Source organism: Entelurus aequoreus, linkage group LG19, assembly GCF_033978785.1.
Source record: "Entelurus aequoreus isolate RoL-2023_Sb linkage group LG19, RoL_Eaeq_v1.1, whole genome shotgun sequence".
Lineage (NCBI taxonomy): Eukaryota > Metazoa > Chordata > Actinopteri > Syngnathiformes > Syngnathidae > Entelurus > Entelurus aequoreus.
Window position 1 is genome coordinate 15,808,527 of NC_084749.1, and position 16,424 is coordinate 15,824,950.

The 16,424-nt window shown below is 36.5% G+C and overlaps 1 protein-coding gene across 3 annotated transcripts in view; it reads left to right on the plus strand.

The window, feature by feature from the left end:
- Positions 1–3,532: 3,532 nt before the first annotated feature.
- The window catches only part of rubcn (rubicon autophagy regulator), a 39,316-nt gene continuing 26,424 nt past the window's right edge, over positions 3,533–16,424 (plus strand). For all 3 annotated transcript variants that reach the window (XR_009822024.1, XM_062028010.1, XM_062028011.1), the window contains exons 1-6: positions 3,533–3,731; positions 9,587–9,740; positions 12,702–12,785; positions 13,363–13,522; positions 13,611–13,717; positions 16,089–16,311. Coding sequence is in view for 2 of the 3 variants with exons in the window: in XM_062028010.1 (XP_061883994.1) it covers positions 3,694–3,731; positions 9,587–9,740; positions 12,702–12,785; positions 13,363–13,522; positions 13,611–13,717; positions 16,089–16,311 (766 nt within the window). In the remaining variant the exon portion in view is untranslated. The remainder of the gene's footprint in view (positions 3,732–9,586; positions 9,741–12,701; positions 12,786–13,362; positions 13,523–13,610; positions 13,718–16,088; positions 16,312–16,424) is intronic.

Here is a 16,424-nt window from a genome sequence, read left to right on the forward strand (position 1 = left end):
GGTTTGAATATATGGAAATGATTAATTTGAGACCAACACTGTATTTCACGTTGTCTCATTGACACAAGGAGTAAATAGCACCACTAAGCGGTCAAGTTGTGTACTGCCCTCGTCTCTTTCTTGTAAGACACAATGTATATATATGTAAATTATTATTATTATTTGTAAACACACATTATATACACATTATTAGTAGGTATTTGCAATATAATTTACAAACAACAAAGGACAGTGTTATTTTTTACAATAGAGTTGGGTGGGCGATACAGTAAATGTTGATATCAATTGAATACTTTACAGCCAGGGTCAATATTGCCAATAATGATACTGATGTATTTATCTATTTTTTACAGATTTTAAAAAAAATTAATTTGTCATTTAAAAAAATACAACAATGATGATGAGAAAAGTGTATTATTTATAACACTTTTTGAAATAAATAAATAAATAAAAATACATCCACAGATCTCTTCTTGGCGAATTATGTGTTTTTTTACTGTAACTATGAAACTGTACTTTACCGTCTCATTAATGGGTGGACGTTACATAGTGAGTAAATAGCAGCATCTAGTGGTCATTTTGAGTATCGTCCTCACCTTTTTCTATTAAGACACAACGTAAACGTTGTATTCATCCTTTATTATTATCACTATTTGCATTATTACCATTATCGTCATTAATACATGTATGCATATTATTAGTTCATGAAGAAGAGTTAACTTGAATGTGTTTTTTTATATTGTTATTTTTCGCAATATTATTTAAGAATAGTAGTTTTTTAATGTTTCAATGTTTTCATATCAATCCAATACTGTACAATCGGGGCCAACATAACCAATACTGATACAGATATATATATATATTTTTTGGTTTAACATATATTTTTTTAGATAAATAAATACAACAGCAATAATCATAATAATAATAATAATAATCATCATCATTATCATCATCATCATACTCAGAAAAGTTTATTATTTTTCAATAATTTTTCGTAAAAATATATTTACAGTTGTCTTCTCGGTTAATTATGTGGTAATTTCTTTCAATATAAAACTAAAAAGACTAATGTGCAATGACAACAAAAGCCTATTTTATTCCAATACTGTACGTCCTTTTTATTCATTAGCTGACATAACATGAGGAGTAAATAGCAGCCTCTAGTGGTCAATTTGAGTATTGTAAACGTAAACGTTGTATTCATCCTATAATACTATTATTACTACTACTAATAATAATAGTATTAATTCATGTTATTATCATTATGATATAATACTACTAATAATAACACAGATATATGCATATATGCATATTCACGGGTTAAACAAGTTGATGATGATGCAATATGTTTATTTTATTGTATTTTATTTTTTTGTAATATGATCTAAAACAGTAGATGACAGTATTAGCTGAAACAATGGGGTGCTATTCTGGAGAGTGGGGCTGGGCGATACTACAATTTTATAATATCAATTCAACACTGTACAATCTAGGCCAATATTACTAATACTGATACAAAATACTTTTGTTTTTTTTCTACAGGGTATTTAAAGGTTTTGTATTTTTTTGGTAAATAGATAAATACAACAATAATAATCATAATCATACTAAGAAAAGTGTATTATTTCTCAATCCTCTTGTCTGAGAATTGTGCGGTAATGTTTGTCATTATAAAGCTAAAACGGCTCATGTGCAATGACAATAAAAGCCTATTCTATTCTAAGACTGTACGTCGGTCTCATGTGTTAGTTGCCGTAACATAAGTAGGAAATAGCGGCCTCTAGTGGTCAATATGAGTATCGTAAACGTAAACGTCGTATCCATCCTATATTGATATTGATATCATTTTTAATATGGATTCATAAATATTATTGGTTTGAACTTTAAACAAATTGCAACGTTTTTTTAAATTAATTAATTTTGTAATATGATTTAAGAACAGCAGATGGCAGTGTTAGCTAACACAATTGAGTGCTATTCGAGAGTGTGGGGTGGGCGATACTGCTGATTTTGATATCAATCCAACGCTGTACATTCAAGGCCAAAATTACCAATTTTTTCTTTTTCTTTTTTTTTTTTACAGATTATGAAATGCATTTGAGATTTTCTTTTAATAAGTAAATGCAACGATATCAACAATGTGACAATATGAAAATAATCAAAACACTGATATTTGTGAAGTAAACGGAGATACATTAATATGTTCATGTCAATAAAGGTAGTGTTGAGTTGAGAGGGATTGAGTTTGAGTTTATTTGGAAAATGCATGCATACAACATGATACGTCACAATTTCCAGTTTTTCTATTCAACATGTTCGAAAAGGAGTAGGAAGAAGCAGAGCTTATTTAACCCTACCCCTTTTCTTTTACATAACAGTTGCTAAAACTTTTGTTCACTTCCTGTTCTCAATTTATTCACAATATACTCCATAAGTAATAAGAATAAAAATAAATACATAAATAAATAATTCACAATATACTCCATAAGTAATAACAATAAAAATAAATAAATAATTCACAATACACTCCATAAGACGTAATAACAATAAAAAAAAAAAAATAAATCACAATATACTCCATAAGTAGTAACAATAAAAATAAATAAATAATAATTGGTGAAGTAAGTTATATTTCATCTTGTGATATGAGTAAGATTATCTTAAAAATGGATGGATAGATGAAATAAATTCAGAATTGTTATCACGGTTCTTCTTCTTTGTACTTTGTAAACACTTTAAGTTTTGTTTAAATGTGCTATATAAATAAAGTGGATTGAATTGGATTATGGACAGCCATAAGTGTTTACATTTTGCTTTATAGGTATTTATTATTTTACTTATTTTTTGGTCTGGCTTTGTACTAATGTATTTGTACTTCATGAAGTTTTGCACTTGTTGTGTTTTTTGTGTGTTTTTTGTTTATTTTCATTATATTTGGATGCATTTGTTTGGTTTGTATGTTATCCATTAAGTAAGACTACGTATTATGTTGAAGGGGGCAGGAAAATATAAGATTTTCTTCATCCTGCTCCTTCTCAGGCATTGGTGTGTAAATGTGTGTTTAGTTGCTGAGGTTTAATTGTCTATTGATCAAAGATGCACATCAATTAAGGAGATGAATACAAAATGAAATGAAATGAAATGAAAGAGTTTCTTGAAGTGGATCATATTAGTACATTGTTGGATTTCTTTGCCTAATCCATTCCATCATTTAATTCCACATACTGTTGTACTGAAGGTCTAAAGTGTTGTACGTGCGTACAAATATTTTAAAATGCATTTTTCTCTAAGATTATATTTCTCCTCTTTTGTTGTTTACTTTGTGCATAATTTCAGCTCTTTGCAAATTCACTATGTCGTGGAATTTCAGTATTTTTGCTTGCTATGTTGTATGTTTGTATTGCGTTAATACTGATATCACCCTTACTGTCGATATTAGGATCAATCGTTGGAAGACCTGAGGCCCCGCCCACTTTCTGGTGTGACTTAATCATATGAGGCTCCTCCTACTCCTCCACTGTTTCCATCCGGGGCTTGTTGGGCAGCGGGCGGGGCCGTCATGGCGGACAAGAGGATGTGTGTGTTTATTGAGTGGGAAACAATGCTGCTCATTTAAAACATTCAGAAACTCACACGCGTTCTCTGGCAGCTAGCTTCGCTCAGGACGATTTGCACATCCTACGCCCGGAAGACATGGAGCTGTCTTCGGAGGGCGAGGCGGCGGAGCACAGGTGAGTTACACGGTAGCTGCTAGGCTAGGCTAAGCTAAGCTAAGCTATATCCACTATATCAATTGTGAATATTTACAGGACAATGCCCATTTTTTATTGTTCTAAACACGAATAATACAAATATTCCTGCGTGGAAATTGGCGTTACTTATTCGACTATATCATCAGAATCATTAAAAAACAAGACGCTCTTCCACTTAGCTAACGCTAGCTGTCAGAATTTGACAGAATGTTGACATTTAGAAACTTCTAAATTCATTCCTTGATATTGTTTGTTGACACTTGTGTTCGTAGCGGGACTGAATTGACACTTTATCAACCTCTCAAGGCCCAAGCTGTTTGTTTACATACTTTTTTTTATTCCTCTTTGCTATTTGGGCTTATTGGACCCTTCCATCCATTTTCTACCGCTTGTCCCTTTTGGGGTCGCGGAGAGGGGTGCTGGAGCCTATCTGAATTGAATTGAATTGAAGTATTTGTTTCAAACCTGCACAGTACAACAACACACATTTTTTTTTTTTTTTTACATTTTGGCAGAGACATTTATGCAAGGCTTGAAAAGGGGTTGGATGAAGCAGATGCTTATAATATCCCAACCCCTCTCACTCATTCCACATTTAACATAAACAATATAATACAAGAACAATACTATACAAACAAAAACAAGAAAAGCTCCTGTACACTAACAATATAATAGTACCACTGTTACTATGAGACAAGACGAAACGGTTATCAGCTGCATTTGGGCGGAAGGCGGGGTACACCCTGGACAAGTCGCCACCTCATCGCAATTATTGAACCCTAATTAGAATAAAAACTAAGAATCATCTTTTGATATGATGTACTTAGTCCCTAAGTACACAAACGTGTACTTCATGTTTAGTGACATGCTAATTTTTATTTTTACACTTTTTTTTCCAAATACCATTGTAGGGCTGCAACAACTAATCGATTAAAATCGATTTTAAAAATAGTTGGCGATTAATTTATTAATCGATTCGTTGGATCTATGCTATGCGCAGAGGCTACTTTTTTTAATAGTTTAATTTTATTTTTTTAAATTTTTTTTTATAAACCTTTATTTATAAACTGCAACTAAGGATGTCCGATAATGGCTTTTTGCCGATATCCGATATTCCGATATTGTCCAACTCTTTAATTACCGATACCGATACTGATATCAACCGATACTGTGGAATTAACACATTATTATGCCTAATTTGGACAACCAGGTATGGTGAAGATAAGGTCCTTTTTAAAAAATAAAATAAGATAAATAAATTAAAAACATTTTCTTGAATAAAAAATAAAGTAAAACAATATAAAAACAGTTACATATAAACTAGTAATTAATAAAAATGAGTAAAATTACCTGTTAAAGGTTAGTACTATTAGTGGACCAGCAGCACACACAATCATGTGTGCTTACGGACTGTATCCCTTCAGACTGTATTGATATATATTGATATATAATGTAGGAACCAGAATATTAATAACGGAAAGAAACAACCCTTTTGTGTGAATGAGTGTAAATGGGGGAGGGAGGTTTTTTGGGTTGGTGCACTAATTGTAAGTGTATCTTGTGATTTTATGTTGATTTAATAAAAAAAAACAGATACCGATAAAAAAAACAACTGATACCGATAATTTCCGATATTACATTTTAAAGCCGATAATATCGGCAAAATAAGTATGGTGCCAGTACGCTGTTTTTTTTCCCAATAAAATACTGGAAAGGATAGAAATTTTGTTTGTCTCTTTTATCTGATTATTAATCGAATTAATAATTGATAGATTAATCGATTATCAAATTAGTTGTTAGTTGCAGCCCTATTCCATTGTATGTTATACTCTTCTGACACCACCAGACGGCAGTATAAGTGTCCACATAAGCGGCCATAAGACCCCAATTCAGTAGTGTACACAATTTTGGAAATAAGAGCTAAAAGGTGCTGTCCACACATGTGGCCACTAAGGCCTTTAGAGGTTTTAAGTGACTCAAGACTTTGTTTTATACCAATAAAGTTGTGTATTTTAGTGGAAAAATACTGCTTTAGTATGGTGATGGTAGGGCTGGGCGAAATGGCTGAAAACTGTATAATAAGTATATACGTTTTGTTTTTTATATTGGTTGATTATTGATATTTTTTTGACCAGGAGAAAAATATGTTTTTTATTTCAAATGTAACCTGCCTCTGAATAAAATCCCTTCAGCTATCAGTATTGAAATGGAAGAACGTGTCTACACAATCATGGAAAACGTTCAATGTAAACTAAATTCTAAAATCTTAACAATAACCTCTCTAAGGTGCAAAAATAAGGATTGTGTAAGAAATGCATGATCAAGTGTAACAAAATAAAAAAGTGTAAACAGAGAGAAACCTGAAGAAGAGCAATTTTTGCAGATTTACTGCCAGGTAGTTAATGTATAAGAATGGAAATTAATTTATGCAGTATTTATTATTTTAATATTATTGGACTAAACTTTTATTTTATGTTATTAATTTTATTTATTCAGTCCTGCACTTTTGTTCCTACCTGTTGTTTCCGTACATTCGTATAGGGAACGGACGAGGGTTGAAAAGAAAAGATGAGCGTGGTTAAGGTATGCAGTCCGTTTTGGGGGAAAAAAGACAAAAAAACATCTAAATTCATTCATTGATATTGTTTGTTGATACTTGTATTCGTAGTGGGACTGAATTTACACTTTAAGTGACTCAAGACTTTGTTTTATACCAATAAAGTCGTGTATTTTAGTGGAAAAATACTGCTTTAGTATGGTGATGGTAGGGTTGGGCCAAATGGCTGAAAACTGTTTAATAAGTATATAAGTTTATTTTTATATTGGTTGATTATTGATATTTTTTGACCAGGAGAAAAATATGTTTTTATTTCAATGCACCCCCCGCGACCCCAAAAGGGACAAGCGGTAGAAAATGGATGGATTAATGGATGGATGTAACCTGCCTCTGAATAAAATCCCTTCAGCTATCAGTATTGAAATGGAAGAAAATGTCAACACAATCATGGAAAACATTCTATTAGTTTAAGTATCATCAGTAAGTATAAGTATATCACTTTTTTGGGGGGGGAAAGTATGTGATCACTGCCGATTTATGTCTTTTAATGCCGATCCCATCCGACTATTTTTTTTTTGTCTCGCGGCTGACAAGTGGCTAGCAGCTAATTATGTGCCTCTCTATACATTAATAATTAATAATAATAATCTCTATTATGGCAAATAAACTGCTTTTTTAAATTAGTTCAAGTATCATTATTAAGTACCATTATCACTGGAGAACGAGGCTAAACATATCACAGCGATGAAAGCATTTTACAGCAGAAAGTAAGCAGATTTGAACAGAAAATCAATAAGTAGATGAATATAACAGCAAGTGTTGATGTGTCAGCAGTGTCACAGTCAGTACACAGCAGTAGTATCAGTATATAATCAATGCAAGTGTACCACATTTTCACTATAATTTTGTTGTTTTTGTCAATGTTTTACAAACTCTGGGAACAATCCCTTGGACACAGGAGGACTTTGAGGGCAAAAACTAAAGGATGTATGTAAATTAGTAGTAGATAATAATTCTGTAGTATTTATCATTTGCATGTAATAAAGTGAATAAGGAACTAGTTTAAATATTGTGTTGATATTGTTACACTGTTAGTAGCACTCACCATAAATAAACGGAAATAATTACAATTAATACATGTTATTGGTATTGATATCGACCAATCTCACTCATGGATGATCGGAATCGGCAGCATGAAACCTTAATTGGAACATCCCTATAAATCGTGCATCCATAATAAGAGAGTATCGCCAGTACTGCTACTGTATTTAGTCATCGTATCGTCCAACCCTACTACAAGGGACTATACTGGTCAGGCCTGTCTTGTGAGGAACACATGTACGCGCACACACACACCTACACGCACTCTGGCCCAACTATAAAAAGACAGTGTTAATCTTTAACCACAGCCATCTTATTGAGCCTACAATGTCCATCTTGTTTCCTCTTACACATTCTATACGTACAACACAACCCTTGTTCCTGTGAGACTCCTTGCGGTGGTCCGCATTTTTCTTCAAGAATATACACAACATAAAAATGACAAATTTGATGTTGGAATAGGGCTCGGCGATAAAACCATATCAATATACAGTACAGGCCAAAAGTTTGGACACACCTTCTCATTCAAGGCGTTTTCTTTATTTTCATGACTATTTTACATTGTAGATTGTCACTGAAGGCATCAAAACTACAAGCACACCTGTGAAGTGAAAACAATTTCAGGTGACTACCTCCTTGAAGCTCATCGAGAGAATGCCAAGAGTGTGCAAAACAGTAATCAGAGCAAGGGGTGGCTATTTTGAAGAAACTAGAATATAAAACATGTTTTCAGTTATTTCACCTTTTTTTTTGTTAAGTACATAACTCCACATGTGTTCATTCATAGTTTTGATGCCTTCACTGACAATCTACAATGTAAATAGTCATGAAAATGAAGAAAACGCATTGAATGAGAAGGTGTGTCCAAACCTTTGACCTGTACTGTCTATCGCGCTAGACATGTCAATATAAATAAAAAATGCGTTCCATAAAACATTTTTTTCTTCTTCGTCGCATGAAACCAAAGGTTGCGAAGCAAGGTTGGTTGCATGAACAAAGGCACTTGCTGTCTGGTAACCGAGCAACGCAGAAGGTGTTCAGTGGGCGTGACAGGCAAACAGCCGATCAGGTAACGGTGTCAACTATCAGGTACGGTTGTGCCATCTTATTGACACGCGGTTGATTCTTTCTTTGCATGGAGTAAGAAGAGAAACTACAAATTAATTGTCCATAAGACAGGAAAAATCCCCTCAACAGTATGGCAGTTTGTTTTGATTTTTCAAAAGGGACCATAGTCAGACCAATGTGGACTGTCCCTACCAAGATCGGTAATACCACACCACCTTAGCCGCGCTCACCCTTTTTTTTTTTTTGTTGCATTTTTACGCTTTGCACTGTTTTGTTACTTTGTTAAGCATTTCTTACAGGTTCCTTATTTTTTCACCTTTATTTTAAGAGGTATTAAGTGTTCAATGTGATTTTACAATTTAGTTTACATTGATTGTTTTCCATGGGGAGGGGGTGGCATTTCCATTCCTTTCTGCCCTGATAGCTGAGGGGATTATAATCAGTTACATTTAAAAAAAAAAAAAAAAATTGCTTGCATTTAATATACTTTTTTTTTGCTTTCAATAGGTCATACATTTTTTTAATAAAAATAGTGAAAAACAAAAAAAATCCATCGACCGATACAAGGACTGATAAAGATTTCAGCCATACTGCCCGGCCCTATGTTAGAACCTCTTGCTCCCTGTGTCATAAGTCTGCATTTTGATCAAAGACAAAACTTACTGATTGTCCTCATAACATATTTTAAGACTGGCTGTTAAAGAGCAAGTCAGCTGAGCTGCATGACCAGTGTTAATTACCATCAGGTGCTCACGCCTGCAGATAAGACATTTAATTGTTGGTATTTTTAAGCCAGCGCTTCCAAACAGCACTCATCCTGCTGACTTCTGGCAAAAGGCAGGAAGTCCTGTTTAGAAATGATCGCAATAACCTATTAATAACGATCAATGAATTAGCCCATTGTTATTATTCATGCTTCTGCTGTTGCTGCATATTTCAGAAAGTTACTTAAACTTTGCCGTTGAGTTCACCTCATTCTTGGAAAAGATCTGACTCGACATGAGTCATAAATCCTGCCACCGCGATGCTAATGCCAGCACTTCTACCGTGTCCTTCCTCATTCCTCAACTTCCTGGCCTCCTCTCACGTTGTTACCCCATCACGGCAGGAGGGACCTCTGGAAGCTGTTGTCCAGCCTGAAGACCACAGTGGAGGGTCTGCTGTCCACCAACAACCCCAACGTTTGGTCCCGCTACGGCGGCCTACAGCGCCTCCACAAGGACATGAACAACATTCTCAGCCACGGCTTGAAGAACGAGCAGGTCAGAGTGCCCAAAGATAACGTTCACTGTTTCACATTCCACTTTTTTTTACTTCAAAACAATCTGCCAACTCATCTATTTCATAATTGAATATTAGTTCCCTTGCTGTTTACATCACATAGTCAATCCATTTGGTCCACTCAGACATCACAATTTCTATTTTTCACTGGTCTATATATTTTTTCTCTTATTAACAAATTACCGTATTTTCCAGACTATAGAGCGCATCGGCATATAAAATGCAACCACTAAATTTTTGAAGAAAAAATATTTTCCATATATTAGCCGCACTGGACTATAAGCCACATATATGTACGTTGTGAAATTAGTTATTTACACAAAATGATTTTGTAGATGTTTATTTGCATATTAACGGCTGATCAAACAAAACAGAAGTCATCGCCATAGACTAGAGATGTCCGATAATGGCTTATTTGCAGATATCCGATATTCCGATATTGTCCAACTCTTAATTACAGATTCCGATATCAACCAATACCGATATATACAGTCGTGGAATTAACACATTACTATGCCTAATTTTGTTGTGATGACCCACTGGATGCATTAAACAATGTAACAAGGTTTTCCAAAATAAATCAACTCAAGTTATGGAAAAAAATGCCAACATGGCACTGCCATATTGATTATTGAAGTCACAAAGTGCATAATTTTTTTTTAACATGCCTCAAAACAGCAGCTTGGAATTTGGGACATGCTCCCCCTGAGAGAGCATGAGGAGGTTGAGGTGGGGGGGTATATTGTAGCGTCCCGGAAGAGTTAGTGCTGCAACGGGTTCTGGGTATTTGTTCTGTTGTGTTTATGTTGTGTTACAGTGCGGATGTTTTCCCGAAATGTGTTTGTCATTCTTGTTTGTGTGGGTTCACAGTGTGGCGCATATTTGTAACAGTGTTAAAATTGTTTGTACGGCCACCCTCAGTGTGACCTGTATGGCTGTTGAGTTGACCAAGTATGCTTGCATTCACTTGTGTGTGTGAAAAGCCGTAGATATTATGTGACTGAGCCGGCACGCAAAGGCAGTGCCTTTAAGGTTTATTGGCGCTCTGTACTTTTCCCTACGTCCGTGTACCACTCCGTACAGCTGTGTTTTATAAAGTCATACATTTTACTTTTTTAAAACCGATTCCGATAATTTCCGATATTACATTTTAAAGCATTTATCGGCCGATAATATCGGCAGTCCGATATTATTTGACATCTCTAATATATACGTTGTGAAATTAGTTATTTACACAAAATTATTTTGTAGATGTTTATTTGCATATCAACGGCTGATCAAACAAAACAGAAGTCATCGCCATAGGTCCATTAGCTGCGGAAGCTAGCTAAACAGACTCAATAACTCCATGGTGACGTTTTGGTGGATTTACTGAGGAATTTGTGAAACTGAAACAATACAATAAGAATGCCATTGTAAGTTAATTATACTAAAAACAGACACTCGTAAACGTGTTAGCCTACTAGCTAATACTACGCTAGCTTGATTACGTTACGCTAACACGAACAAATATGCGAACACTCCTACAGACGTCACAAATGGGACGGTTTAGTATGTATGAACAGTTTTAGTCATATTGTAAAACTTATAATTGTTGCTTTGAATGAAATATCCATACAAGTAGCAACGCAATGGACGAATAGAAGACAGAATGGCACTTCTACTTCCGGTTGAAAGCACTAGACCGAAGGCAATACTGTAGACGTTCACTCCCCAGCACCTGCATTGAACGAACTTGTCCAAAAGATAATGCCAGAGCACAAACAATAACACACCTTTTCAGGGTTTTAGCTTGTGTGTGTGTTTTTTTTTTTGAAAACTATTTGCATTATGACCGTCAGCGAATAAAAATCCACATCTAAGCCGCGTTGTTTTATAAGCCGCAAGGTTCAAAGCATAGGAAAAAAGGAATTTACGGTATACTAAAATAATCAGTTCTGCAGTGTGTCATTATTGTAAATTAGAGGGAATTATTAACTGTACAGGCAATGTATTGAGTTACATTTTAACTGTGGTATCCCGATCCAATGTTGATATCAGGCCGATGTCAACAAAAACAGTGGCTTGCGACTAAACTTTCCGATAGAAGCAGTCATGCAGCGGATTTACTTGTGTGAGTTTGTAGTAGTGCCCAAAACTAATGTAAAGTACCCAAACAAAATAATAAGTGATTACTACTTTTTAACAGAGGTGTAGATAGTGTCATGTTATAACAGAAAGCAACACTAAATTAACAAGTAAATTACGGTAATAATAGTTTTGAGAAAATAATTCGGAAGGAAATGACGCAATATGTTACTGTATACATCAGCAGCTAAATTAGGAGCCATTGTAACCCGTTTTTAAATGCTTCTATTATCATTTACATACTACATAATATATGTTGATATACAGGTATCACAGGAAGCAGCAATATGTATCGCGATATGTTTTTGTCTATTCCTATTTCACGACTGAAATCGCGGTTTGATTTTTGACCCAATCAACTTCACTGTAGTGAACTTTTTGCTGAATCTCAAAGACAAAACAAGGAAGTAAAGTAGGGATGCTCCTTCCTTTTTAAATTGTCTTTTTTTTTTATTTAGAAGATCATAGCACACCAATCAGAGAACACTATCCCAGTATCCACCCTGGGACTCAGGCGCTATACTGTATGCGAGACAGGACCGCAATTTATCTCCAGCCTTCTATTAGCATAATTGGCCATGGATGCAGATAAAGGGTCAGCTATTACTCCCTTTTTCATTTTAAGATTAGATCAATATTTGCTTGTAAAACAAAGCAAAGTGACCATCTTATGTGCCAAAGTAAACATTAGTGACATGATCATGTCTAACTTGCTAGCACTGCTAACTGAAAACCAAGATTGTGTGCTTGCTTAATTTCAAGATGTTTTTACTATCCTTTTTAAAAGCTTTTTTTGTTTTTGTTTGAAATCGCAGGTGTACTACAAGCAGAGAGATTACTGGCCGTTTGTGTGGTTTGTCCGTGGCATCAGACCTCACCTCGCCTCTCATGTCGAACAGGTACTGTCAGGTTCAAACACTGATGACATCTATTAAACAAGACAAGAAGCTAGGAATTAAACAGAGACAGAATTAAATTTAGCTCAATGAGGACAAACGCGTAGACACTGTACCCTTGAACAGTGTCTCAACACGCTCTGGCGAAAGATTGTACGCCTCCTCTTTTATTTGGACTTTCCCTGATTACATGGCGCTAGCTGTTTCTAAGGGACGGGGGTCGTAAACAGCCATTGTCTTTGATTACAACAGTTCAAAGAAAAGGTCGCCTGGAGGGGAGTCTGGTCCTGCTTCCTCTCCGCTTTTGTAGTTCTTGGGTCAAGACAAAATCCTTCTGTGGATTACAATACATGAAAGAAACAGAACACCTTCATGTTGCTTCCCATCCTACACAGTGGAGTTTTACAAGCCTTTTGCTTGGTAGGATTAAAGACAGCTTTTGTCTGCTCGCCGGGAACTCATTGACACACAACGTTTTGTGATAACTTAGATACAATTATTCTGACAGGTACAGTCACGCGCTCTTTGTTGTCCATGTTGAGGCCATGTTCCTCACCTTCTTTTCCTGGTCTGGCCATAGTTCAGTCAACTGGAGCCGGTAGTCAACAGCAGGATGCAAAGCGGCGGCGAGACCTACAAGGCCGAACGCTGGTTGCTGCACAGCTTGCAGGTGCACATGCTGTCAGCGCAGCTCAAACCTCTACTCCGGCACGTGACGCACACAAGAAAATACTACAATGGTAAGCGGGTCATCCGCCTTTCATGCTGTTTTTATTGTCACTTTCTTGAGGTTGTTCCTTCATTCCTCCTGCGATTTTTTTTTTTCAGATGAGGCCTTCCTGCTCAGTGAGCCACATGTCACTGCCATGTTCCAGTGTCTGGAAGCTGTGGAGCAGAATAATCCCAAACTGCTGGCTCAGATAGACGCCGTCGGGGTGGGTGTCTCTTATGTGCAAGCTTTTAGAACACCATGCAGACATTTATAATACAATGAAAAGACGAGGGATGTTTCAATGAGGGTTTTATGCCCCTTATTCCATTACCCATCATCCAGGAGTATTTCCATGTATTTATGGTGAGAGCTATTGACAGTGTGTCAATATTTAAACAAATCCTTATTCTCTTTTATTAAATACAATTGTTTGATCAAAACAAAGTCAACAGTGCTATTACTCATTCATGTGAATCATATTGTTTTTGACCTCAAAGTCCTCGTGTGTCCAGGGAATTATTCCCTGAATTTGTACACCTTAACAAAAAAATGCCTTTAAAAAAATATCCCATTGATGAGTGTAGTATCGCTCGTATACTGATACTACCTTTTAATATTGACGCCACATCTTTATGGATGGACTCAACCTCCTCTCACGTGGCGTCTACTGACTTTGACAATGCTGTCACACCAACAGTTGTTGTATTATCCTCCCTCTAGAACATGGGTGTCCAAAGTGTGGCCCCGGAGGCCCTTTGCGGCACGCGCCATGAGTTTTTTTTGACCCGCCAACAGTAAAAATTAGGGATGTCCGATAATATCGGACTGCCGATATTTTCGGCCGATAATTGCTTTAAAATGTAATATCGGAAATTATCGGTATCGGTTTCAAAATTATCGGTATCGGTTTCAAAAAGTAAAATGTATGACTTTTTCAAACGCCGCTGTGTACACAAACGTAGGGAGAAGAACAGAGCGCCAATAAACCTTAAAGGCACTGCCTTTGCATGCCGGCCCAGTCCCACATTATCTACAGCTTTTCACACACAAGTGAATGCAAAGCATACTTGGTCAACAGCCATACAGGTCACACTGAGGGTGGCCGTATAAACAACTTTAACACTTTTACAAATATGCGCCACACTGTGAACCCACACCAAACAAGAATGACAAACACATTTCGGAAGAACATCCGCACCGTAACACAACAGAACAAATACCCAGAACCCCTTGCAGCACTAACTCTTCCAGGACACTACAATATACACCCCCCGCTACACCCACCTCAACCCCGCCCACCTCAACCTCCTCATGCTCTCTCATTGAGAGCATGTCCCAAATTTCAAGCTGCTGTTTTGAGGCATGTTAAAAAAAAAAAGCACTTTGTGACTTCAATAATAAATATGGCAGTGCCATGTTGGCATTTTTTTCCATAACTTGAGTTGATTTATTTTGGAAAACCTTGTTACATTGTTTAATGCATCCAGCGGGGCATCACAACAAAATTAGGCACAATAATGTGTTAATTCCATGACTGTATATATCAGTATCGGTTGATATCGGAATCGGTAATTAAGATTTGGACAATATCGGAATATCGGATATCAGCAAAAAAGCCATTATCGGACAAATCTAATAAAAATGTAGGAAGAGCAAAAAGGCACAATATTAAAAGAAGAAAAATAAAACGGGTTAGCTGCTATGTTGATAATAAAACTAATAATAACACACCTTTTCATGTATAACACAACGTTTTGTCCGTCTGTTTTTAGCTTCTTTTTTTTTCTAAATTAAAAATCATCAAAATGGGCCCCACACAGTATGCGGCCCTCGGTGGGAAAAGTTTGGACAATTCTGCTCTCGACTCATACTGATCTACTTGTTCATTTCATGTAAATATAAATAAATGATAAATGATAAATGGGTTATACTTGTATAGCGCTTTTCTACCTTCAAGGTACTCAAAGCGCTTTGACAGTATTTCCACATTCACCCATTCATTCACACACTGATGGCGGGAGCTGCCATGCAAGGCGCTAACCAGCAGCCATCAGAGGCAAAGGGTGAAGTGTCTTGCCCACGGACACAACGGACGTGACTAGGAAGGTAGAAGGTGGGAATTGAACCCCAGTAACCAGCAACACTCCGATTGCTGGCACAGCCACTCTACCAACTTCGCCACGCCGTCCGATAAATATCTGCTTATTGTTTTGCTGTAACAAGCTTCCTTCTACATTTTATCAGCACTTATTAAGCGGTTAACTTAGCTATTAGCATGCCTGCTCCTAGCTTGCTCTCAGCGTGTAACATGTTTAGCCTCAGCCTCCAGTGATAATGACACCTAAGAAACTAGAAAATGCAGTTTATTCTCTGTGATGGAGGCGATTATTATCAATTTAGTATGGAGACACAAAATTAGCTACTGGCCGCTTGTCATCCGGGGGACCAAAAATAAAGAGTGTCAGTCAGACAAGATCGGTATTTGTGATCAAAGACATAAATCGGTAATGGCCGGTCACATACTTCTTCACAAAAATCGTCCGATACATGCCTAGAAACGACCTCCTAACATCTTTGCTCCCTTCACCCGGCAGCTGTCCCCTCTGAAGACCCTGCCGTGCCTCGGCCTGTTAAAGAGCCAGAGCCTGTGTGTGTTGCCGGGGGCTGGCGGGGCATGGAGAACTGCCGACACTGCACCGACTGGAGAGTTTCTAAACCGGAGGCTCACCACTTCACACTGCTCCCTCCGAGATGTGGCTGCTACAGCCACCTATGGGAACATGACAGCAGTTGGCTCCCCAAACAGTAACAGCACAAGTAAGGAATGTTTGATAACTTGAAAACCTTCTTTCTAGCCAACAGTTTGAGACAGTAATCCATGCCTTTATCACATCTCGCCTGGATTACTGTAACTCTTTGTATTTTGGAAT